The sequence below is a fragment of the Passer montanus genome, unplaced genomic scaffold (genome assembly GCF_014805655.1).
Source record: "Passer montanus isolate IOZ18808 unplaced genomic scaffold, ASM1480565v1 scaffold86, whole genome shotgun sequence".
In the NCBI taxonomy this organism is placed as follows: domain Eukaryota; kingdom Metazoa; phylum Chordata; class Aves; order Passeriformes; family Passeridae; genus Passer; species Passer montanus.
Window position 1 is genome coordinate 715,128 of NW_024373923.1, and position 26,698 is coordinate 741,825.

At 45.4% G+C, this 26,698-nt stretch overlaps 2 protein-coding genes across 2 annotated transcripts in view; one reads left to right on the top strand and one right to left on the bottom strand.

The window, feature by feature from the left end:
* The first annotated feature begins 2,695 nt into the window (after positions 1-2,695).
* SIGLEC15 (sialic acid binding Ig like lectin 15) lies at positions 2,696-15,033 on the top strand. Its single transcript, XM_039733317.1, has 5 exons — positions 2,696-3,168; positions 5,015-5,398; positions 8,254-8,613; positions 9,557-9,587; positions 11,417-15,033. Exons 1-5 carry the CDS (start codon positions 3,117-3,119, stop codon positions 11,505-11,507), a joined length of 918 nt encoding a protein of 305 aa, XP_039589251.1. The 5' UTR covers positions 2,696-3,116; the 3' UTR covers positions 11,508-15,033.
* EPG5 (ectopic P-granules autophagy protein 5 homolog) overlaps positions 13,514-26,698 on the bottom strand; it is a gene marked incomplete at its 5' end in the record, with an annotated part of 54,789 nt that continues 41,604 nt past the window's right edge. The window contains 11 exons of the mRNA XM_039733350.1: positions 13,514-15,441; positions 16,510-16,624; positions 17,694-17,909; positions 19,409-19,628; positions 21,055-21,297; positions 22,332-22,476; positions 22,630-22,839; positions 24,322-24,507; positions 24,997-25,172; positions 25,369-25,472; positions 26,309-26,384. Of these exons, the coding sequence (XP_039589284.1) occupies positions 15,259-15,441; positions 16,510-16,624; positions 17,694-17,909; positions 19,409-19,628; positions 21,055-21,297; positions 22,332-22,476; positions 22,630-22,839; positions 24,322-24,507; positions 24,997-25,172; positions 25,369-25,472; positions 26,309-26,384 (1,874 nt within the window). The remainder of the gene's footprint in view (positions 15,442-16,509; positions 16,625-17,693; positions 17,910-19,408; positions 19,629-21,054; positions 21,298-22,331; positions 22,477-22,629; positions 22,840-24,321; positions 24,508-24,996; positions 25,173-25,368; positions 25,473-26,308; positions 26,385-26,698) is intronic.

A 26,698-nucleotide genomic window follows, 5' to 3' on the forward strand; every position in this document is an offset into this window, starting at 1 on the left:
CTTTGGTGATGGAGCAGCCCCACACTTGGAGCCATGGAATGGCAGGCAGAAGAACTCCCCAGGGCAGGAGCATTGCTGAGGGGCTGAGCAGACACACAGGTAAGAGACTGAACCTGTAGAATTTCAAGCCAGATCAGCAGGAGCTTGAGGCACTGGTGACAGTGTTCTGCAGCAACACCCAAAGCCAGCAAACAGGATCAGTGTCACCAACAATAATGGTGCCTGCATTTTACACCCTCCATCCCTTTCTACTTTCTCTGCTCTGTAGGTTCACCCATAATTTTTTTTCTGCCTCTTTCTTGGTGAGGATGAGGTGGACACAGAGGGGAGATGGGCAGCCCACAGCAGCTTCACAAAAAGGGAAGCATGTCTCCACTTTCTGCTGCTGACAGGGACCAGACAGAGGGAAAACCCCTCTGTCCTCCCAGCGTCACTCCCCAGGACTTCACAGAGCCAGTCCCTGCAGGGAAGAGAGCCAGATGTGACAAAACACGAGGATTTGCTTTGAATGTGTGCAGGCTGGCACTCTCAGAGGACCAGGAGCACACATGATGCTGAAATAATTGAAGTAGAAAACCTTGGAGCTGAAACTAAGACCTGAAGGAAGGGAGGTGGAGCAGCTGTCTTCTCTCTGGTCAGTGAATAAGTGGGTGAATTGTCAGCACAGGTGCAGCTACACAAATAACTCTTTGCTTCAGTCCTCAGTGACAAACCTGGGAGCAGGAGGGATGAGCTCTGCCGTGCTCATCTCCAGCCACACGTTGAAATTGGGTGCAGATCATCACCACCCAACCACAGAGCCATGGAACTATTGAGGCTGAAAAGCCCTCTGAAACCATCCAGTTCATCACAAAACACAGCAGGAATTTCTTAGGGAGGCAGGAGAAATGTCACTATTTGCAGCCTTTAAATTTAGTAGCATAAATATGGATGGCATCCTCGTTTTGGTATTGGACCAGAAGCAGGCTTCCATACTGAAATCTTACATACTACTGAAGCACAGACCAGAGAAAAAAGGTCACAGAGTCTGTGAATCATCATAGCCATGGATGATTTTGTTTACAAAAATTTTTGGCTGATTTAACTGTAAATCTTTCCAGCTATATGTTACCAACTCTGTATTTTAAACACTAAAATGTTTCATTCCAACAGCCATGGTCCAAGAAGAAAATCAGTCCACAGATAAAACTCAAAGGATTTGTAGTTCTGCTCTGATTTACCAGATATTTTTCTAGGAGATGCTGCAGTAAAACATTAAAGAGGAAGAGGATCATACTGGTGTTAACTGCAGCTTTTCTTTACATGAATCATTTATGCTTCACTGTAACAAGATGTTTTCAACATGGATTTCACTTTAATCTTTTACTTCAATCCACTGAGTCCCACTGTGCCACGAGTGGTGAAAGGCTTAAAAAGAGTCACACCACCAAAAACTTCACATCACAAATAGATGAAATCTAACTGCACATAGGGGAAGAAGGGGGAGGGACACAGAGAAGGCACAAATCACAGATGTGGTAGGGATTACAGGTCTCTTACTTGCTGCTTCCACCACCCTCACCCTCGGGTTTCTCAGCTGCTGCTGGCATGAATTATGTTTAACAGCTACTAAGGATTCAAAGAGATTCAAAGCAATCAGACCACTGGTCCTGATGCTCCCGCTCAAGGATGAGGGGACAGGACAGGGATCTAAGCGGGTATTTGAAAAATTAACACCCTTGGCTGTGTGGCAACAGGTCCAAACAACCCTGAATAAGAGCTGGGTATTCTCAGAGCCTCCTCCAAAAAGCCTGGGGAAGAAGGAAATCTCTCTCTTCACAAACACTGCAAACACAGGGAAGCAAAGGATCAGGAAGCAGAGGACACAATGCACAAAAAAAAATGCCCACTACTCAAGGTCCCCCTCCCAGGAGATTTTCCTCAAGCTCGGAAGGGAACAGAGGGGCAGGAGCAGGGGTGAAGGTCCAAGGGGAGCCCTGCCTTGCTCCTGGGGTGGGCGCTGGCTCCGGGCACAGGGAGAGCGGCAGCAGCCACCCTGCAGCATCTTATCCTGGCTCCGGGAGCCCTCCAGCGGCCCTGCAGCGGGAATCACGGAATGATTTGGATGGGAGGCGCCTGAAACATCATCCCATCCCACCACGGACACCTTCCGCTAACCCAGGATGCTGCCAGCCCTGCCCAAGCCGTCCTGGGGATGCTCTGTCCCTGTGAGATCGTTCTGGGACTCACCATTCCTCCCTCCCCCTGGCCTGAAGAAAAGGGGGAGGGAGGAATCATCAAGGTGATGAACACCAAGGTGAACCCAGACAGGGAATTCGTGCCCCAGGGTTGTTAAATTTAGCCACCAGATCGCCACAAGGGAGATGGAGAGGGGAAAACACGATCAGCTCCACACAGGCTCTGCGGGTGAGCAAACTGTCAATTTGCTAAAGCCAAATCCAGAAGGAAAGCAGCAAGTGTTTGCACAAGGATGCTGGGCAAAAAGCTGGAATTCATCTCATTTCTCAGGAGGGAATGAGTCATCCCTCATCGGGGCCATGTGAGTGTGGACAGAGCAGGGTGCCAGGGGACACCAAACCACTCACCCACCAGTGAACCTCGGCACAGTGCCTTCAAAAGAAGAGTGGTTTGGGGGTTTTTTCTACACCTGGGGATAGAACAACATCCAGTGAGCGCAAGGGGTAAAGCACAGCTGGTTTGAAGGCTCCAGGTACAGGAGAAGGAAGACAGGACAGCAAGAGTCTTGCTTGTCACAGCCTCAGGCAGATTGCAAGGATTTCCTCTAGGCTGGTGAGTGGGTAGCAAAAGCCATCCCCTCTTGCCCCATCACACATGTGGCATGGATGTTTGCAGCTCCAGCCTGCAATTCCCTCCCTCTAGCTGGAAAATGGTTAACACTGATTCCTTCTGGTGTAATTCTCATATGACTGACCGCAGAACTATTAATACCTGAACCCAGAGCTGCTTCAGCCAAACAACTCACTCCCTCCAGGGGGAAGAAAACCACAACTTCTCCTACCCCTGGAAAAACCTTTTGTCAGTGCAAGGCCAGCAGCTCAGATGCAACGGGAGGGGTCTGGCTTGCTGATGCCCCTCAGGGGAGAGCTCTGAGCAGCATGAGAGAGCTCGGCTTGGTGCTCCTGTGCCTCCTGCGCCTCTCCAGGAAGGGTGAGTCCTGAGCCTGCTGCCAGCCCCTGCCTGGTCACAGCTTCTCCCCTCAGCCCAGCCCCAGTGCCAGGGAGCCACAAACTCTGCAAGCATCCCACTCTCCATCACGTTGCTTGAAAGTATCCTGAAATTCCAAGCGCACGTAGCAACGCTGGGAAGATTCAATCTTAGCAATTGTCAGGGAGGCTGTCAGTTTGTGGGTTCTTTTGCATTTTTCTGTTTTCCTAACTTGAGCAGGAAGTTCATCTGACTATTCCCCAGCTTTGTTGGGTGGATGCAGCATTATCATCGCCGCTCTGCTTCATATTCCTTAGGAGTTATTATGCAACAGACACAATATTTTCCATTTAAACACTTAAGCTCACATTACTTCAAATTTGTGCTTAAACTCCACAGGATTTGCTTAGCTTCACTGCCAAACAGCATTTGCCAGAGCAAGGGTAGTTGTGAGCTGGTTTCCAGCTCTTGCTGTTGTCCTCATGACCTTTCCCACTGAGCACCAGCAGCAGCACTGACCTGACAGCTCCTTTTGGGAGTTACCTTCTGTAAGGTGTGCAGGCTATTTGCCTCTCTCTTCCTTGTGAGAGCCCCAGTTCCACTAGCAAATGGAGGCTGGATATTAACAAAAGGAATGTGAAAGACCTGCCATGCTGAGGCTTTAGAGTTAAGGGTAAATTATACAGAGAAAGTTGACAGCTCCCTCCACTCATAACTAGGCAAACTGTGTTTCCATGGAAATGGGCGGAGATGCTAACATTAAAAGCACTTATTTTTAACATTATTTTTCATCTGGAAGGCAAGGGGGGGCTTATGTGCTTAAAAAAAGAAAAAAAAAAGAAAAAAGTGTTCTTTGCTTAAGACTGAAAACTAAAAAAAAGAAAAGTTAATCAAAGGGGTGGCAAAAGAAGCAAGTCATACTGAAAAGCACACAATCTACAGTTCTCCTAAAGTAAAGGTTACAGTGACATGCTGCAAAATAACTAAAACAAGAGCAAATAAGCTAGAAAGCAATAGCAATCACTGTTTTCAGTGCCAGGTCTTTGTGCTCAAAGCCCATGAGCTTCATGAAGCTCCTGCAGTGCTGCAGCATTGTTTATTAGATTACCTGGGCTGGAAAAGGTGCCCATACCAGTATTGTGTATGACAGGGCAGCACGACTCCAGATCTCAGCAATCAAAATACTGGCTTGGAGCTGACTCCCTGTAAATATCTGAAGAGAGGACTGGCCCTAGGATGGCCTTTGTCCATTGTGTGACACACAATAGGTTAATACAAGCTGCACTGCCATGTAGGTGTTTGTCAAGTGTTATGGGCCACAGACACAGGAACAAAAAACAAATCTTATCTTTGAGTCTACAGGAGCAATCCGACAGCTGAATGCCCATATGGGGAAGCCAACAAGAGCAGGGATGGGTGGAAATACTTACAGGATGCTTTTACATTTTACAGGTATTCCCAGCCCCTGATCCAACAGAGTTTCATAAGACAGGAATGTAGGCACAGATGTGTTTCTGAAGCCACAATCTGCTGCTACAGCTGTTGAAAGCAGCAGAACAATGGGTAGATAGGCATGTCTATATATTAAACTGAAAGAGGGGACATTTAGATTAGGTATTAGGAAGAAATTCTTGGCTGTGAGGGTGGTGATGCCCTGGCACACATTGCCCAAAGAAGCTGTGGCTGCCTCTGGATCCTTGGAAGTGTCCAAGGCCAGGCTGGATGGGGCTTGGAGCAACCTGGGCTAGTGGAAGTTGTCCCTGCCCATGGCAGGGGGTGGAATGAAACTAATTTTAAGGCCCATCGCAGCTAACTATTCTGCAATTCTATGATCCCATCTTGCTTGTAGGTGTGCAGTGCAGTGGCTGGTCTGTCCACGTCCCGTCTGACGTCACTGGAGAGCTTGGGAAGATGGTTATCCTGCCCTGCACCTTCACACACCCCTACAAAACATTTGACCGTGCCCTCACGGCCATCTGGAGGATCAAGGAGCCCTACAACGGCACGGTGATCTTCAAGTGTGTGAGCCAGAGCAGCAGCGAGCTCTGCAGGACTGCCATCAGCCACAAGAACAAGTACAAACTGCTGGGCAACCCCCGGCACAAGGACCTGTCCATCAGGGTGGACAACCTGACCTGGAGCGACAGCGAGAGGTACTTCTGCCGGGTGGAGCTGGCCGGAGATGTCCAGGACAAGTACGAGAGCAGGAATGGGATAAAGCTGCACGTGATTGGTAAGGGGGCCTGAGAGGCAAAGGAGGCCAAGCCACCCTCGAGGGAACTGCCTCGGGGTGTGGGAAATGGCAAATGGCATCAGGAGTTCACCTGAGGTGGTTTTCCAAAGGGTTGGGTTTTCTTTCTCCCTTGTAACCAGGAAAATTCATTGTCCTCCTCAGTCCTGGTTTTCCAAAGGCCTGGGGTTTCTTTCTCCATTATAACAGGGAAAATTCATTCTCCTCTTCAGTCCTGGTTTTCCAAAGGGTTGGGTTTTCTTTCTCCATTACAACAGGGAAAATTCATTGTCCTCCTCAATTTTGGTTTTCCAAAGGCCTGGGTTTTCTTTCTCCATTACTATAGGGAAAATTAATTGTCCTCCTCAGTTTTGGTTTTTGCAAAGGCCTGGAATTTCTTTCTCCATTACAACAGGGAAAATTCATTGTCCTCCTCAATTTTGGTTTTCCAAAGAGCTGGGGTTTCTTTCTCCGTTATAACAGGGAAAATTCATTGTTCTCCTCAATTTTGGTTTTCCAAAGAGCTGCGGTTTCTTTCTCCATTATAACAGGGAAAATACATTGTCCTCCTCAGCCTTCCAACAAGAGACAGTGAGCACAATGCAGGGAAGGGAATAGGAACAAAACTGGTCAGGAAATGGCAAGGCTGTGGCAGCTGGGCTGAGAGCCCACCAAAAGCTGCGCATCCCACTTTGTCCCTGCAGCACAGGATCAGGGCAGGCAGCAGAGGGAAACTGGGATTAGCTAAACTGGGGTTAAAGACATCTGTTAAAACTCCACCAACCCTGAACTGGACAGCCCAGGTGCTGAGCACAAGTTCACAGGTGTTAGCACTACAGGGCTGGGTGGTAGCAGGGGATTGGAAAGACAAGACACCTGGTACCCAGGTGCCATAAATCCAAAATCCTCTGGAGCATGAAACACAAGCCTGGAAACCTTTTCTTTTTTTTCCTGGAAAACCAGCTCAGAGCAACAAATGTCAAATGCTAATCCCACTTCCCAGGGCAAGCTCACAGATCAATGGGCAGCTAGGAGACACAGGAGGCCTCAGAAGCAGACTCAGATCTTACCCAGGCCATGAGGTTGGATGGTTTTGCTTTTGAGAGGGAAGCTCCTTGTGCCTGCTGTGCAGTGTGGGTGTCCAGATGGGACCTGAGGCTGAGCTTGGCTGTTTCTTGAGAAGTTCTGCACAGCCGAGGCTCTCCTTCAGTTGCAGCAGCTCCTGAACACCCACAGGGCCAGGGCAGGATGGCAGCAAGACCTCTCTCTCAGGGGCTGCCTGGATTTTAACACCAGAGGAATGATAACACACATTCCTGCTTGGGAATGGGTCCTGACACTGTAATTAGGAGGGATTAATTAACGCTTAACAGGTTAATTTAAACATCAAAATACACAGACCCACGACACACAGCCTCAAATTCCTCTTGCACTGTGTGGACTAAGAGGACAACTTGTAGTAGGCAGTTGCAAACTCTGTTTTTATTGTCCAGTCTGAAAAAAAAATTAATTTCTGCTCTTCCTCTGTGAGGACACTCATTTAGTGCCCTTTGCTTTCCATAACACCTTTTTGAACACTTCCAGGGATAAGGGTTCCATCATTTCCTTGGGCAGCCCCTTCCAATATCCAGTCACCCTTTCTGTGAAGAAACTTCTTCTAATGTGCAACCTGAAAGTGATCTGGTAACTCTGGGGCTGGAAAAAAAAAAAACTGATCAAAAATAGGCTGTGGCAAGAAGCAGATATTTTCCTTATAACTAACCTGCCAAATCTGGCAAGTCTCAGGCACTGAGCAAAAGGCTCACACAAACAGGTCCACCCACGTGCACTCTGGAGGTCAGAGATCAAAGGAACAGCTACAAAATTGTGCAGAACACTGTGGGTGACATGTCCTGGACCTGGTGGAGATGCAGCCAAGTCCAGAAAGGTCAGCAGCTGCACCTGTGGGTGGCACAATGGTGGGTGGCACTTCTCTGCCTTCTGTCAACGAGGAAGGGCACAGCAGCTGAAGTTGGGCAAAGTTCGGAAAAATGTGTGAGCCATTATTGGGATAAAACAAACAGAGTTCATATCCGTGCATCCAGGCTTTCCTGGGTGAACCCTTTTGCCCCTCTATCCAACACAGGCTGGCTGGGGAAATGTAAAAGTGCCAAGAAAAAACAAGGAAGGAGAGGACTGATCCCAGCATCCATAGAGTCATTACATCGTTTATGTTAAAGAGAACCTTTAAAACTCATCTTGTCCAACCCCCCTTGTACTAGATGATGTTGCTCCAAAGTCTGTCCAACCTGGCCTTGGAGACTTCCAGGGATCCAGGAGCAGCCACAGTTTCTCCAGGCAGCCCTCTTTTCAAAAAAATTTCTCCTTATATCAAATCTAAATCTCTACTCTTTTAGCTTCAAAATATCAACCCTTGTCCTGTCACAAAAAGTCCTGCTAAAAATGTATCTCCATTTTGCTTGGAGCCCCTGGAGCCCCTGGCAGAGGCCCTGAGGTGTCCCTGCAGCCTTCTCTTGTGCAGGGGAGCAGCCCCAGCTGTGCCAGGCTGGCTCCAGAGCAGAGGGGCTCCAGCCCTGGCAGCATCTCCGTGCCTCCTCTGCACTGGCTGCAGCAGGTCCACGTCCTTGTGCTGCTGGAGCCAGGGCTGGGGCAGCTCTGCAGGTGGGGTCTCACCTGAGCCCAGGGCACAGGGGCAGGATCCCCCCTGCCCAGGTCCAGCTCTCACCCACCAGTATCCAACTTTACCCTGACAGAACAACGCTGAGTGTCCACCACGACCAAATCTTCATTCCAGCTGCTTGCACCGTACCTTCCTTCGCAGCCTGATCCTCTTTCCCTCCCCGCTGCCATTCCCACAGCCGCCCCCAGGATCATTAACATCACGGTCAGCTCCAGCAGGGACCACACCTTCCAGGCCCACTGCATGGCCGAGGGGGAGCCAGCGCCCACCCTGACCTGGACGGGACCCCCCTACAGCAGCCTGGGCTCCAGCAGCAGCTCCAGCCACCGCGTCACCAAGGAGCTGCACTCCCTGACCCACGACGGGAAATACACCTGCACGGCCGTCAACAGCCACGGCAGGGCAGAGGGGGCCGTCTACTTCTACAAATTCAGGGCCTCCGACAGCTCCTCCTTCATGGTCCTGGTCTTTGTCCCGCTGGGAATCAAGGTGGTCATTTTGCTGGCGATACTGAGCTTCACTGCTTTCTCCAGAGAAGGTCAGTGTCCTGACTTGCCTCCATTCCCTGGAAACCAGGGATGGATGTGCAGACAAATCACACAGGAGGGGACTGGGTTTGTTTGGGCGAGGGAGTGTCAATGATTTCATGATTTTCTGTCCTAGGAGAAGGACAGTTCTAGCAGGAAACCTAAGAAGAGACAAGAGCTCTTGGCTTGGCCTGCCGAGAGAGGAAATTTGGAAATTTTCTTTGGAAATTCAGAGGTAGCAGGGGTTTCCCTCAAGAAGAAATGTTAATAAACCAACAGAGGGGAAATCAGCAGAGAACCCACTGCCTACATAACCTCCTTTTATTTTTTCCCTTGAAGCAGGCTAATTACTATCTCTTCCCCTGTAGCCCACAGCCAGGATTTACCTTTGCTGCATCCCACACAAGTCCAATCTCCTGGGATGGTCATCCTCATTTTAAGATCATCCCTGTCAGTCCCCCAGGACCTCACTACCCAGTACTTCCCCAGCATTTGTGAAATCCCACCTTCCAGCCACGCCAAGGCTGTGAGATCAGGAAGTGCCCAGCCTACAGGAGATGGGAATCAGCCCATGGACTGAGGGATACCACATCCCAAGCAGCCAGGAGGCCGCTGGTCCCCAGCCCTCCAGCGCTGCTGAGTGGTGGCATGGGCAGCAGGGAACTGAGGAGAATGGGATGTCACATCACTGTGACTCATCTGTAGGGACAGTCTGATGTCACACTCATGGAAGCCACCACTTGTCTTGAACAGCAGAAGTTGTCAGACCAACCAAAACTTCTTTGCTCCTTATATTCCAGTGCCTAATTCCCAAGCACACATCAGGGCTTCTTCCCATTCAGTGGAGTGCCACAACCCCCTCCTGTGCAGTTTCCCAGCAGCTCCAGGTCACTCCTGCCTCCCCAGCCCACTCTGACCTCTTTGCTAACCCACATCATCATTTCCACTTCACAGGTCCCCCCTCTGCTCCACCCAGCCTGGCCAGGTAAGGATGTCTTGCCTTCTACTCATGTTATCCTGCAGGAGAGAGAGGATGGCCAAGGTGAGAAATGCAGCATGTCCTTGGTCTTGGTAACAATTTTCTGGCCTCAGAGCAGGCTGCTGGGGCAGGGAGAGGGTTGAGCTGATGGCCAGGTGAGCCAGGTGAGGGAACAAGGGCTGGACACTGCTGGGAGGAGGTTCTGGCTTGGGCACAGCTGAGAGGAGACCCCAGTGGAGTGAGGAGAAGGGTCTGGGCAGTGGTTTGGAGAGACCACAGCCCATGGCTGCTGTACCAGCAAAGGGCGGACAGAAGTTTAGATGTGCCATAAGCCCAGAGCATGGCTGGAAGGCTGAACACAGGCTGGGAGAGCTGGGGCTGCTCCCCTGCACAAGAGAAGGCTGCAGGGACACCTGAGAGCCCCTGCCAGGGCCTGCAGGGGCTCCAGGAGAGCTGCCCAGGGACTGGGGACAAGGCCTGCAGGGACAGCACACAGGCCATGGCTGCACTGCCACAGGGCAGGCACACATTTTGGGATCTTGGGCAGGAACTGGTGGCTGGGAGGGTGGGCAGGCCCTGGCCCAGGGTGCCCAGAGCAGTGGATGGGGCCATATGAGGATCCAGGATGGCATTTCCCACTGGATTTAGTCCAGCATAACACAACACATCATTTATTTCCAATTCACCTTTATCTAAACTGTGTGGGTGACTCAGCCCTGCCCACATACAAAATACTTTAAAGCCAAACTCTCCCTCTCCAGCCAAGTGTGCAGGGAAGGCATGGAGAGACAGCAAATATCCCAGCTCAGGTGAGACAGGGCCTGATTGTTGGGCTGGCATCCACACCATGTTCCCACAAACTCCTGGTGTTCCCCATGACCCAACACAAGACTGATCTTGGACACTCCCGACAGCTGGGGTGGCCAAACTTCTGGGATGAGAAAATTTTTAAAAATTAAAAAAAAAAAAAAGCACACAAAAAACAAATCCCACCAAAACCAATCCTCCTTGATCTAATGGTAAGAAGACTTATCTGAAGTCAAGAATAATTACATCTGCATGGGGTGACTCCCTTTCAATCTGAGTTATTTCTTTGTGATACTTCCTTCCTGAGTAAGCCCACATCTCCTTCCCTGACCATTCCCCAGAACAACAGCCATTCCAGCAGGACAGTCAAGTGTACAGGGCACATCTAAAGAAACAGGGAATTTAATCCTACAGTCAAATCTGTAATTTCTTATTAATTTCTTATAAAAAACCACAGTTTTGCTGATTTATCAGGGTCTAAACCACATTGTGCCCTTGGTTATATTTGCATAGAAGCCTACAGATAGGAAGGCTAAAGCCAACACTTACCTGAGAAGATCCTGCTCAGGAAGAGTTTCACAGAATTCACACAATTCACAGAATCACTGGGTTGGAAGAGACCTTAAAGGCCATCGAGTCCAACCCAGCCCTAACACCTCAACTAAACCATGGCACCCAGTGCCACATCCAGTCTTTTTTTAAACACATCCAGGGACAGTGACTGGGCAGACCATACCAGAACTTTATCACCCTTTCTATAAAGAACTTCTTCCTAATATCCAACCTACATTTCCCTTGGTGTCACAACCTCAGGAGGTTCTGGGCAGCACAGTAGCACAGTGGATGCTAAAGATGCAGGAGGTTGCTCTGCGTGCTTTAAGACATAAAACCTTTAAGGTGTGAAACAGCAGCTGCAGCTGAGGCCCTTAAAACCCACTGTGAAACAGAAGAGGCTCTGTCACAGACGCTTCCCGCTGGCAAATCCCAGAGCAGAACACCCTCACCTTTCCCACCTCTCCTCCTGGCAGGCCCCAGCAGCCGGAGTGCACCTACGAGAACTGCGAGCACAGAGGCAGCCGGAGCCGGCCCGCGGCTGGGGCAGCGCCCCGGCGCAGCTGAGGGGCCACAGGCACCATCCCCACGGAGCTGCTGCCTTCCCCAGGGAGCACAGGGGTCACACCAGCCTCGGGGAGGCTGGAGCTCCATCACCTCCAAGGGCCCTGCCACGGCGCTACGAGTTCCAGCTCTGCTCCTCCTCACAAGTGAGAGCAGCCTTTATGGGGGAAAAAGAAAGAGTAATGGAGCTGGAAGGACAAAACATGGTCAGTTGTAACTTACCTGTGTTTTCAGCCCCTTATCAAATATTTAAGCAAGCAGGCAATGGTATAAAATTGCCTCAGAGCTTTTTGCTTTGGTATTTTTCAAACATCACTCTGAAAAGCTTTTTCACCACTCCGCTTCTCCAACCACATCCAAGTGGGCTACTGACATGACAGAAATCCTAGCTGTGGCAAAACACCACTGGGATTTCTGATGGGCTTGCTCCTTTTTTAGAATCATTGTTATTATTATTTCTAAACACCCAGAAGAGTTTATTTTAAAGGAAACCTTAACTTTAAAGAGGACTCCAAGCAAAAAGACATTTTCCAAAAACTGGTAGAGCTGAAAGCACGACATGAGAAATCTAAACTAGTCTATGTTCTAACTCTGCTTCAGCTCCCAGTGCCCAGAAACTCAAGAGCTTTATGATAAATGTCCCAATACACAAAATTGTTGGGTTGTTGGGGTTTTTTTATAGTTAAAAAATATTTCTAAACCATTTCCACCTCTGTGTTACATAAAGGAGTTGCTTTAAGGTCTGGCTACTCATTTCCTAAATCTCTCTCTTCTGAGATGAAGTCACTACTGCAAAATCACAAAGGCCAGCCACAGAGAAATCTCTTACCCAACTATAAACATCCTCCAAGATCAGGTGAACAGATCCAGCTTATGGTACAGGGCAATGTGGGTCAACCTGGAGTCCTGGAGAGGCAGCCCAGGATAGGGCTGGAGGCAGCAACAGGTTGGCTTAGATGAGGAGGAAAAGAAAGAATTATGAAAGCAGGTGGCTTGAACTTACTTTCATGTTTATACTGCTGGATTTGATGCTGTGTGCAACCATCCCAGGGCAGCAGCTCCAAAACTGCTCCCCAAACAATCCTGCTCCTGGTAACAGCCACGAAACTGCTACTGAAATACCATCAAGCTTGCAGGCCCAACCCCAGGCTGGGAATCATTATTTTAAAGTTCACCTCTTCATATGATCTGCACCAGGAGAGCAGAGCAGAATTTTAAATTACTTGGCCAGAATGATAAGGGGGAAAGAAAAAATAAATGGGAGGATATATTTGAACCTGATCTTTTAAATCCCTACTTAAAATTCCAGCAGTGACAAAGCCAGATTTAATAAAAAATAAGAGATGCAAAGAGAAAAGGGAAGTTATAGCAGACAGTGTAGTCACAGACCTGTAAGCTCAGTTTCACAGGTGTCACAGAGGAAAGATATCTCAGAGATAGCAGTTGGACAAACTGAATTGGATTTCTGAGCCCTTATGATTTACAGACATAACAGTAATGAGAACTCACTTCTCCCTGTGCATGGGATTTAGGCTTGGCTTTCTGATTTTTTCTCTAAAAAAGTTACTTCTTAATTCAAGTAGTTTGGGTCCAAATAGAAGCATCAGACCTTGTGTCCCAAAACCAACTAGTTCCCCCTGGTCCTCATGGGAGACTCAAACACCCACTCAAACCAGTATAAACTGGAGGGACAAAACACAGCAGTGCACCCACCAGGATGCTTCTGGTATTGAACTCATCTGGGAGACACAGGGAATGCCAAAGCCCTTCCAGTAAAACTAGAAGGAATAAAAAGTCAATCAGTTGGGCACCACTTGGAAAACAAGGCCCCAGGCTCTGGAGTTCACATGTGCACAGAGAACTGCAATACAGGTCCAGACTTCAGCCACTGCCACGCTGATCATGAAGGCACAAGACTGATCTGCAGGGGGCACATGCAGCAATTATGTGTGGTCTGATGTGGGTCCTTCTACCAAGCTGAAAATATCACAGTGTCTGTCACCAACTGCTTGATTTTCCGTTTTTATTTTGCATGGTCTTTGCAGACAGAGCATGTTATAAATACAACATTTGTAAAAACTCAACAGCTGAAACAATTCTTCATTTTGAAAGTGCATGTCAAACACGTACTTCTGACTTCTTCACATTTATATGCAACTGATCAATAACATTTAACCTAATAAACCCAGTGCTTTTAAGTCTTTGGGGGGAAAAGCAGCAGAATGAATTCCAGACATGAATTTTCCAAAAGAGTCTGTTAAAAACCATGCTGCATTGGTATCTGGTTACTATACAGAGGGATGTACATATATATATTTATTTATAGGCTCGCAGATAGAGCAAAGAACTCTAAGACCACATTAAAATGACGGTGATCTAATGACCCAGCTGGCATAATTAGCAGAATCTGCCAAGAAGGAAAAGGTGATCTGTCCTCTAGCACCAGAACCATGGTTTAAGAGCAACAGCTCAAAGCATCATTGACCAGTAGGTAGCACATTTCTATCCCCTATTGACCAGAACTCATGTTTTAACGTGCAACCATGTCAAAAAACACAAAGGCACAATTAATGGAGGAAGAGAAAAAGTGATCAGTTCCTTCACAGAGCTGTAGGGACTGGGACTGCAGGACCTTGGAACAGATCAGTGATTAAAGGGACATCAAAGAAGCACCAGGAAAAATTCGCCTTCTGCTTTTCCTAAACAAAAGTGCATCCTGTGATCACACAAGGCAACAAAACCAGTGATCATTCGGCTGAAACAACAGATTTACAGGCTCATGGTTCATGCTTTGGCAACAGAATTTTAACAAGTGATCAACAAACTGAATGCAACAAAAATGCCTCTTCACAGTGTCATCTAAAATCTTGTCATGTCATGTCCAGCCAGGCAGAAGAAAATAAGCTTTAAGTGGTGGTTGTTAAACTTTTCCTAAACAACCTGACTTAGGAATTAAGGAATCCTATTTAACATGATCGTAACTGACTGTTCCCCTCTCAGACACTGGAGATCCAGAAAATATGTCTCTGGACTTAAATCCCCTTGAACTTGGCTTGAAGTTACTTGCATTTAATCAAGCAATACAGATGCAGACACACTATATTTAGAAAACAGGAAAAAACAATGTTCTTAGTTCCCATTTGTGCTGATATTTACAGAAGTGGGTAAAGATTGTAGGCATGCTCTAAACTACGGATTTCTGTGGGATAGCAAAAAAGTCAAGATTTAAAATACCATCCTTTCAAATACAGGGATTTCACAAAAATTGCTAGACACACACACTCATCAGGTAAGACTCAGAGGTACCCTGGTTAAGAAAGTCAAACCTCTTTTACACACAATCCTCCACTCACTTTTGAACTGGCCTGAATGATGACACACTGGAAAATTAAAAAAGGCACCAAGCAAAAACTTCAGACACTACAGGATGAGCTGTGCTGACTAGTGATTTGTACACCTATCCCCAGGCACCCTTCTCTCCAAAGGACACCACACACAGAAGATATTCAAGTGCTTTCAGTCAAAAAAAGAAAAAAGCCAAAACAAAACCCCCAAAATGCAAACCATTAAGCAATTCCACAGGCCTAAAAATCAAATGGAAAGCAAGAAAACTTTGAAGTGGAGAAAACTTGACAGTGTGCAGTTGTTCTTATTCGCAGGTCTGACTTAATTAAAGTGGAACTCTGAAGGTAAAAATCATTTGTGCAATAAGGACACTGTTAGTAAACCAGAGCCACTGCCAGCCCCACCACTGCTACCGAATGCTGTCCAAAAAATGCACTTCTGGGTACAGCGTGTTCACCAGGAGGGACAGGAGGTTATTGCCATCCTGAAGGCAGTGCTCAGGGTGCTTGATGAACAGACAGGCCTGGGAGAGCTGCTCCTGGTAATCCATGTACTGTTTGTTGGATGACATGGCTTCGAGAGCACTTAGTGCCTGCAGGGGAAAGGGAAAATTCTGTTAGTTTTGTGTATTTTGGTCCATAACACAACACCATCTGCACAATTCCCCTAAAGGATCCTCACCTACTACAGAACACAGAGTACTCACAACAAAACAGTTGCAAACTGCCATCTCCTAACACTGTTTCAAGTCAACTTGTATTTTTCAAGCTGTTCTTTCCCCAAGATCAACACAAAAACTGTCCTATTACTGCTTCCTAGGATTCTGTAACCCAAATATTGTCAAATATCTACTTCATGAATTCAAGACACGGTTTCACAGAAATTATGTCAAACTACAAGCTGCAAAACACTTAAACCTTCACTTTAGGTTTTTCTTATGAATATATTGACTTTCATGAAAGTATTGTTTTGCTCCCATTAATAGTATTAACTATCAAGTTAAAAATTGTATGTAGAGAAGTCTGTTGGCAGCACTAGCAAGGGCAAATGTAGAAAATATTTCTGAACAAGTTTTGTTCTTTTCTTAGAGAAACAAGCTGTACCAAGCTACTTTACTTTGGTTTCTAACCAACTCCTCCTTCCTCTTCTCAGGCGCTTACTGAAAGAACACCATGGTCAGTGCACATGCTAAAGGGGGAGTGTTTATTTGTCACAGGCCTTTTAAGCCCTGACCTCACATAAACAAATGTCAGCGTGAGTGTAGCCTTGCTTTTATCACTGAAAAGCAATGCAAACCACAGCAGCACTGTTTTTTCCTGTTTGCTTTAAATTCCTTCTACCTGCTATGCTCCAAACTCTCTGAGTCGGGCTTTACAGACATAAGTTCATCTGCCCCTTTTAAATGTGTAAGATTCAAAAATGAATTTTTGAAAAATAATGAATTCTTCATATTAACACAGAGCACCATATAAAGTTTTACCCAGGATCACCTTTAGGACAGAGTCAAACACACAGTCCTGCTGCCGAAGTGGAGCAACAAGGTGAAAGCAGGATTCACCTTGAAGAAATACTTGCAATGACTCTTACAAAATTCACAACAAAAGCTAAACAAGCACGCAGAGAGGGGCACGTCAAGCAGCCAGAGATGGGCACACCTCACCTGCTGAGCCTTCTGAGACAGCCTGGGCTCCGAGCCGGCCTTGAGGCGCACCTGGGTCTCCGCAGGGATCTGCACCAGGAGGAAGGCGGAGAAACTGCGGGCAACCACGCGGAACCTGCACGGGAGAGCACCGAGGGGCAGGGTGACACCAGATCTGCCAGCCTCAGCAGCAGACAAATTGTAGGAGCTACCCCTGGGGCATCTCTTGCATGAGGAACTAAGAGAGGAGCTATTCCAATGCATCAGAAACCACTTCAGTCTCACAGAATCCCAGAATGGTTTGGGTTGGAAGGGACCTTAAAGCTTGTCTTGTTCCACCCCCTTCCACAAGACCAGCGGCTCCATGCCCTGTCCAACCTGGCCTTTAACACTTCCAGGGGTGGAAAGTGATCCCAGCTTCTCTGGGTATACACACAATAGGACACAACACATACTAGGAGATGAAGTAATACCTTTACAGGAAACACTGCATCTGTTTCAAGCCTAGCTGAAATACTCCTCAGGTGACAGAATGTAAAACATTACTATCACCCAAATCAAGGGACGAGTTGAAAGACACCAAGAATTCAGGGCAATTTGAACAGCAATGCATCCCAGAAGGTCTTTAAAAACATGAAGTTATGCTTAGGTGCAGCGTTGAATTGCTGTTCCAGAAACATTTATGGGGTTTTCCCTCAGTATTCTTTCCAGAGTGAACTTGATTTTGACAGCTAACAATCAAACTTGGTGTCTCTGTTTAGAAAGTAGAGTGAATCACAACGCTCCTTTGCACATCTCTTAACATTTCCAATACCTCAAGGTTAGGACAGAAATTCCAATGTGTCTGTTTTAATACAAAATCTTGGGAATGAACTGAATTAGTTTTCTATAGATCAGGTGGAAGTACCTTCCTCTAACACACAAACTTTGCTTGAGGGGGGCATTAAGTCAGATTTAGAACTGCATTTTCTTTCCTTTCCCACCACAACCTTTGCAGAGGTTCATACTTGCTTCTTAAGCTGCTTAACACACTCACTGTGCTGTTTCTGTGACAGACCCAAGAACATTACAGATCTGGGGGAAATGTGGATTCTGATCCCCTTTTAACTCTGCACTGGACCCAGACTGGGCATGCTGGACCCAGACTGCAGGTTTTTAAATACCATGCCTCAAACCAATTAATCCACCACAGCTCCAGCCCTCACCTGGGTGACAAAGGAGACCTCCTGCCCAACCCAATAGCACCAAGTATTCCAGAAGTGAGTCTCTCTTCAGCCAGCTGGCTCTGCCGGGCCTGGATGGACAGCAGGGTCCTGATGACAGATTCAACCAGAACGGGGTCATCTTGCTCCAGCTGCACCAAGGACAGCTGCATGGCTTTATGCCACCAGAGAAACAGCTTTGCCTCTTCCTTTGCTGAGCTTTAGGCAAAATTTAAAGAAAAACGTAAGAGAAAATAAAAATTTAAGAGTCAGAGTATAGGTTAAGAAGTTTATTCCCCTCCTCATTAGGTCCATGAAGAATTCAGCTTGTTAATTAATAACAGCTAATTTTATCACATGAGGATAGCATAACTGTACTACCCCACCAGTAATTATACTGCTGTGACTGCTACTGTTATGGATTTGATCCACCAGCTAGCAGGTTTTAAGGGCCTGGACAAAGAACAGTGCTTCCTTTTAAGCTTTACAACTGGAAATAAATGATACTGCAGTCGTAAGTGGATTTAAACTTGCCTAAGACTTGGCACAAAACGAATGAAGCTGTATCTCTACTAGTTTGTTCTTTCTTTACTTACCAATAAAACGCTTTAGGAAGCACTGGATGTTGTTACCACAACAACTTAGATGTTTAGTATGATCCTTGAGAAAAGGAAACATTGAAGCTTTTTGTTGAGTAGAGCCCAAAGTGCAGTTCCCCCTATGCTATTTTTAATCTTTCCCCAAACAGCTGGCAGTTTAAGTTAACAACCTCAGATTTTCCACATAAAGCACCATCATGAGTTTTCTCAAGCATCAGACTACCCTCACATTACTCCTCCCAGTCGTTTCCCATCACAGGCAATCTCAGATCTGATGTTTAGAGCAAGGTTTAGTCTGCTTTATGTGGTGGCTTTGCTGTCTCCTTCATGCCTTGGCAATGAAATTACTACAGTACCTACTATGGTGAAAGTATTTTTTTTTGTATTTCAAGAAACAGTGGGAACATACATTTTTCCAAATTGTTCTTTTACAGAAAATATGAACATTAACATGGGAAAACAATAATCAGGTTTGCTAAATCCTGGCAATATCAGGAGCAACTCTAATTACCATTGCTACATGCATTAAATATTTTCATTTTTACCCCAAAGCTATGCATCCTTTCCCCTCAGAACCCACTTATCTAGGATATCTAAGAGGCTGCTAACCCTGAGCATCCTGTCATGCACTGGCTCCAGGTTTGGTTCAGAGCTGCTGCACAGTCCCCATCCAGCAGGTTCCAACACCAGGTCTCTCAGAGTGCCAGACTGAATATTCAGCACATAACTCATCCCACCTTGTGGACACGCTGGGAAGTGTAACCCAGAATCATTCAGGGTTTGCCTTGAGTCATTTTATCTGAGCACAAATCCTGGCTGTCATTGAAACCAAGCTCATCTGACTGAAAAATGACTGAAGCTCACTAATTTTCTAGCAGATTAAATTCCTTCTTCCATTTAACTACCACAACTACTTTCAGTTGGCACTGCAGGTGGGCAGACCCTGTATTAGCAGATATAGAAAGACAGGCAATTTCATCCAGCATTCTGTTGAAATTAACTTAATTAACCAGGGCTACCTAATTATACCAGCTATACAACCCTAAATAAACTTTAATCTAAATAACAATAATAATAATCCAAAAGTCCAGGCACATTCAGAATCTCCAAGTTTCATACCTGGGGTACACTTGCTCCAGCCATTTGCTGATGGTCAGCAGAATTTTCATTTCATTGGCAAGGGTTTGGTCAGTGTTCAGGCATTGCAGCAGGTAGACATAGAGTGTCAAGTAACTTCCTAAAGACAGGCACTCCTGCAGGAATTCTTCCATGGTTAGCTCAGGAACTTGGAGGGAAGCAAGTATAGGGCCCCAGCCTAACTCCTGGTGGTGAGGGGAATCTTTGAAGAAAGAAGGATAGAACAGAAAGCATGTGAGAAAGCAGCACTTGATAAAACCTAAAAACCAGGACTACTAGTTAAGAGAATCTGGGTTGGTTAAGCTGTTTTTCAGGTAATCAGCATGTCATGCAGTTCTGATGGAGAGAACAGAGGAATTCCATTATCAAAGGACACCTCCTTGAGGTCAAAGTGAGGTATTTTCCCAGCATTCAGCCAGGACTAAAATTTGAACCTTTTTGCAATGGAATTAGAAGTATTTCCCTCAGGTGTACTGAAATCTTCCACACAGTGAAAGAAACAAAAATGTAGTTCCACAAGGATTACGTAAACAGAACGAAGAAGTAAAGGAAAAAAAAATCATGAACACCACACTTTCAGAGTTTTACCAAACTGGAGTGTTTTTTTCTTAAATTAGCTTACAGAACACCAGAGAAGGGGAAAAAAATGTCTTCAGTTCTCCTGGGGTGATTTTTTTACAAAACCACTTTATCTGGAAAAATGGCAACACTACAAGAACAAATCACTTTTCACAGAGACAGGTATGGATATTAGGAAAACACACAATTAGGGCAGCTGTAAGACCCAAACCACAGTCACAAAATCCCAGAATGGTTTGGGTTAGAAGGAACATAGAAGACCATCTTATACTATCTCCTTCCACAGGCAGGGATGCTTTCCACTACCCCAGGTTGCTACAAACCCCATCCAGCCTGATCTTGGACACTTCAGGGATGAAGCCATAGCTTCTCTGGGAAACCTGTGCCAGGGCCTCCCAATCCTGAAAGGGAAGTACTTGTCTCTGATACTGCATCTACCCTTGCAACAGTGTGAAGCCAATTCCCTGTGGCAAAGAGGCTGGAACAAGGTGATCTTTAATGACCCTTCCAAGCCAAACCAGTCCATAATTCCAGAAAATTTGTGCTCAGTGGCATCCCATATCAGATTTAGCCCTTTTCTGACCCAGAGATGGGGAAACTGAGAGGCATTTTAAAAACTTTTATTCCATTTTCAGTCTCATGTGAAGGGTGAGACAATACAGATATTATAATTTGTGCTGTCACAATCAGAAGCCAACAATTTTCTAATTACAATAAGTGTTTCTTGGCCTCTCACTTTTTGCCACACGATGCTGTAGATGCCTTAAAGCCAGTCATCTAAAATTACCCCTCGTGGGCTCTACTACAATGCATCTTTCATAGCTCTATTTCTCCAAAGTATCCAGTCCTATTTGCAAGGCCATCCTTCGAAACTTGTTTCTTGCTCTTTCTCTCTCAGCAATGTCTGTCCTATTCCACGGCATCTCTAAGTCAGCATTTCTTGTCACAAAGTTTGCATACACAGCAGGCCCACACACTATGAGAGAACTCTCTACAAATCCCACAATCCCAGAGTGCCCAGGAGCTGTGGGACAGACACAGGCTGGTACCTTTGCTGAAGTAGGAGGTGATGCAGGCCTCGGTGGTCTCGGCCATGTGGCGCACGGAGGCCAGGCTGTGGCAGGCAGCCGTGAGGAGGGGCATGGCCAGCAGCCCCTGCACCCTGCTGTCGATCCACCTGCGCAGGCTGCCCCGCAGGGACTCGGCCGTGGTGATGCTGGAGTTGTTCAGCATCATCAGCGTCTCCGTGAACAGGCTGCTGAGGGCCAGGTGACGCGTCTGCAGATCCATGTCTGCGAGGCAGGAATCAGAGAGCCCTTTCAGGGAAAGACACTGGAACCCAGATTCAGCTTCACCACTGGGGAAAAACTCTTCCTCATTACACAGCCATGGGCAGGAAGAGACATGACCCCTCCCAACAATTTCTGTGGCGTACAGTGAGACACGGATTTCACCTGAACTCACAGAGTGACAGAGGTACCCTCAAGATGGTACTAGTACTAAAAATGAGACCTAAATGATCTCAACACACAATCCTGGATGTCTGGATGTGTTATATCACTATGGCACATCAGTATACCTCTTCTACTTCAGCACTGTCAAGTTTTCCTGGTTTTACAATTTGGAACCATTTCTGAGTCACAGAATCATAGAATATTAAGGGTTGGAAGGGACCTTAAATATCATCTAGGTTCCAACCCTCCTGCCATAGAGGAGGGTTGGAACATAGATGATATTTAAAGTCCCACTTCCACTAGATCAGGTTGCTCTAGGCCTTACCCAGTGTGGCCTGAAGCACTGCCAAGGTTGAGGCATCCCCAACTTCCTGCGCAACCTGTGCCAGTGTACCACCACCCTCACAGTAACAATTTCTTCCTAATACCTAACAATCTTCCCCACTTTCAGTTTGTACCCATTGCTCCTAATCCCTCAGGACCAGGAGAATGGATTTGTGCCACTCTTCCCTTTAAAAAAGAGGTAAATGAGAAGTAAAATAAAAATTTTTAAAAAACGCCAAACCACCAGATGACAAAGAAACTAATCACTCAAGCTTCTATATGTCAGCCAGTTTTACTCACAAACTTAACCCCTGTTTTTAATGTTGGTTCTGTCACTCCTGACAGCTCTATAGGGCAAGATGCATATTTTTGCTTTGTGCTAATACACCACCTATGTATCCATGACCAAAGCACCATGCCCTGCTGCCCATAAGGGAGAGGTGACAGTAATGCAAATAATTAAATCGTCACAGATGTTCACCAATCCATTCCATGGAATAAAGGATTTTGACAGATTTCAAGTAATTTGCCATTTCCTCAACACAAACCTGGGGGATTAAAGATGACTACATCATCTAGCAACTTGGCCATTTCTTGTTCCAAAACTGCAAGGGTTATCTTTCCACTTTGTTCTAAGGTGCTGAGGAACTGAACCACCTGGCGAATGTACACTCGGCACTTCAGCGTTGCATCCTGTCAAACAAAATTAAAATCAATTAGGGACAAAAAAATTTAAAAAGAGAAAAATCACACCTAGAAGTCTTTCCATATTCTGTAATATAAACAAGCAGAATTTCACAAAAGCCAAGAACAGCAAGGAGATGCTTCAAAACTAGTTCAACTCACAAGGTGGATGTGACTATCTGAAGATGCCCCAAAGCCTGCTGAGATTTTCAGGAGCTTCACAATCAGTTCAGCTCCAGCATCCTTAGCAAGGATAACAGAGGGAGGGTAGTGACTGTTGCAGTAGCTGATGATGCTTTCATAGGATGAAATGCCCACAAGCTGCCAAGGAAGGGAGGTGGTCTGTCCAAGAAGATTTATGAGTGGAGATTCCTGCAGATTTAAAGACAATAGTTTAAGCTTCACCTTCTTTGCAGTTTTCAATTCATACTCACAGTACTCAATATTGGAAGGAAGCTCTGGCTTTAGAGAATTTGAAGGAGATGGAGCTGAAAACCCACAGAAACAGATGACCTTAGGGAGTCTGTCTGAAAAGCAATTCCTTATTCAAGCAGTAAGCTAACACATGTACTTCATCTCCAACACTTGAAGAACTGTATTCAGACTGTTGCAGCAGCACAACTAAAGTCAGTGAAAAATGTTAAGATTTGACATGTAAACCCGTAAAGACAGCTAGAAATAAATGGAGACCCATCAAGTTAAAGTCACTTCAGTACATGTTAAAAAGAGGCGTTAATCTATTATTTTTGAAAATACATTAATGCAAGTTCACAGGAGAAACTGTGTCCCCCATTTTCCATTTATTGAGTCATCCACCAACCTGGGGACTCCTCATGCTGTTATTCTCATAAATACCACCCTGAACAGCACAGCAGCCCCACAGCTCACACAGGCAGTGCAAGTCAGCAGATGTAAAAGTCTCCCTGTCTATGAGCAGTTCCCATCTATTCTTAAACAACTGCAGTGAAAAAGAGCCCCCACAGAGAAACACCAGCTGGTATGGAACTTTGTTAGAAGTTTAGACTGAGTATCAGGGAAAAGCTCTTCTCCAGAGGGTGCTGGCACTGCCCAGGCTCCTCAGGGAAAGGGCATGGCCCCGAGGCTGCCACAGCTCCAGGAATACTTGGACAGCACTGCCAGGGATGCACAGGATGGGATTGTTGGGTTGTCTATGCAGGGCCAGGGGCTGGACTGGATGATTACTTCCAGCTAAGGATATTCCATATTCTATTCTATGTTTCTACAGGTTTTAGAATGAACAAATACTGAAATTGTGGGGACAATCCAGAACCAACCCAAATTACACTACTTCTACAGGAATGTGACACTGGTACAAAAAGTACTCCTCAGGTTGCTCGTGCCCTGGAACACAGGGTTGAGAAAGTTTGAGATTTAGATCAAGGTGTCACAGGAGTGCTCTGGGAGGCAAAAACCTCCTGACAGTGGGTCAGTTTAACAGACTGCTGGAGGGAAGGTGGGAATTCCTGAGGCTGACTCACACTGTGTGCAAACAGCTATCTTCTGAAGCTTGAGAAGCTTCTGATAAGCAAACACATTCAGGTCAAAGCACACGAACGCTGGTAATTTTCCTAAACTGAAATACAATCATGGTCAAAGGCCGCCAGTGACATCTTGGTGCAGCACCTTGTAATGCCTCAGAGGAAATGGAGAGCAGCAGATTCTGCAAGTGGTAGAAAGCTGACAGATGTGAAATGGGACTTTTCAAGATGATCAAGACCCTCTGAAGAGTTCTCCAGAAGCAATGAACTGGATTTAGTCACAACATCTTATGCCCTTTCTAGTAAAGGATTATTTTTCTTTTAAGAAAAGGGTATGAACCACCACAAAAATTACCTCTTCGCCTATAAGCTGCTCCTCCTTTGCCAGCAGAACCATCATGTACAGCAAACAGACAATCATGCTGTGAGTCTGAGGGTGAGGGTTGGGATTCCAGGCATCAGAGAGGACACTGACCCAGTTTACTTCACATAAAACATAACCCAAGAACAAGAAACAACTCTTGGGGCTGCCTCTTTCAATCTAGGAAGGAGAAACAGACATGCATAAAATGATGCAAGACATAAGTACTTTTATGTTTTTTCAGTTCCTTAGCCAACTGTAAATCTACAGTAGCACTTTAGGTCAGCAGAGGAGCAGACAAATGTCTTTTCTCCATCATTTTGTTCCCCATCTTGCAGCTTTACCTTGTCTCAGACGACTTGGAAGTTAGAAAAACATGGCAATAGCAAAATATACTAAATCTAACTAAAAATATTAAACACATAAACAAAAAAGGAGACACTCCAGCAGATCAACAAAGAGGGAGCTGTACAACTATCCACAACTTTGTCTAAGACTCAAAAGTACTCCGTCACAAAAATCCATCTCAAGCTGAGCAGCTGTGAATGCTAAAACCAAATGTTTTTGTATTAGAAAGCCTGCTTTCTAATAGAACTGCCTCCTGCTCTCCAGCTATTTTCAAGGGCAGCACTGACCATGAACTTAATTCAACAGATGCCACAAACTCACCTTAAAGAACTCTTCCATAAGCATCTGGTCTGGATGCATTTCCTTCCATGGAAGCCTTCTGAACTCAGTGTGGAAAGCATAGAGAATAAACTCTGGCATTTTGGGGGCTGTGCAACACTCACAGTAATGCATTAGGTGTAACCAGAGAGCCCCATGGTGGCTTGGCAACAGCTTTTCTAGAATCAAAGAAAATGGCTGAATTAACAACAGAAAAAAATTAAATAAAACTTGATTACAGAAGAAAGTCTATTTTTGAAGATTAAAAACTTGTAAGTTACACTAAAAGACACTCAAAGAAAAAAATGCACACTAATCTTCAGTATTTTTTTCCTCCAAATCAACAAGTGGGAAGGCTTAGGCTTTCATGCTCACCTTTGAAGCTCTCATGCAAAAGCTTGATGCAATCTGCAAACAGACAGACCATGGTGGAGGCTACAGGAGTGTCACTCTCCAGCCAAGGGTAGCAGGGCTGGCTACTGAAAAGAATCATAACACAAATTTCAGTGTTCAGTTACCTGAGCAAAAATATTTGCAATTTAAATACTCTAGAGCAGTGAAGTACAGGTATCAGCAGTTCTCCAATTTCAGCTTTTTGGGACTCTCCTCTTCTTCCTTAGAAGAGCTGCATAGCTCACTATGCCACTGAAGATCCACTGAGTAAGCAGAAATAACTTGTTTGTTTGATATTTCATAACAGAGTTGAAACAACAGAGCTTTTCAATGATATAATTCACCAAATGCAAACTACCTTCTAACTTCAGTGCTGAAGGCTGCACTCACAACTCCAAAAGTTTTCAATTTTGAAAGCAAGCAAAACTTGAATGTGTAGTAACATAAGTAACTTTTCATGTGAAGACAGAGGTACACAAGGCAACAGATCATCACAACATTCATTTAGCCTGAAGTTTCTTTATGTATACCACTGGCGTTTGGGGTTGTATTTGTTTTGCTTTTTTGTTTTCTTTTAAACAGGTATTATAGATATTATGGAGGCTAAAAAAATGGGAATCTGGAATTCAAGTTTCAGTGTTTTTAAAACTGAGTGAACCCTTCAAATAATCAAGCCTTGCTCACATTATTACAAGATCTTTCTCATATCTAAAATAATTATTCTATCCAAACCTTGGAAAATTTGATGTAGGTCATGAATTAGTTCTGTAATTATTAAGGAAATTACAAAGTGAGAGCTATTTAAATGGAAGGCAAGACAGTCACAAATTATTAAAAAACAGGTAATAATGAAAACCATTCTTACAGGACTAAAGTCTCTATTTTAGCAAAAATTCATTTAATTTTAAAATGCAATATATACCTTGCATCTTCTTTCTCCAGGACCAGTATCCATGGTTTAAAGAGTCCAGCAATGACTGAGTACAAGGACTGCAATGCTAAAAGGAAACAAAACAAAGTTGCTTTTTTCCTTCAAATCAAAAACAGAGAACATATTACACTTTTCTCAATGTGCACATAATATCTGTTTCTCATTCTAACATTCACAGAATTATAGAATAATCAAGACTGGAAAAGATCTCTAAGATCATTGAATCCACCCATTCAATCAGCCCTTTCTGATCAAATAAAAATTTAAAATACAATATGCTTAATAATAGCTTAAGTTAACAATAGGGTTGTTTTAACAACCATCATAAGCATTTTGCATTGTTAAGATGTTTTATTAATACACTTTTAATAACACACCAGA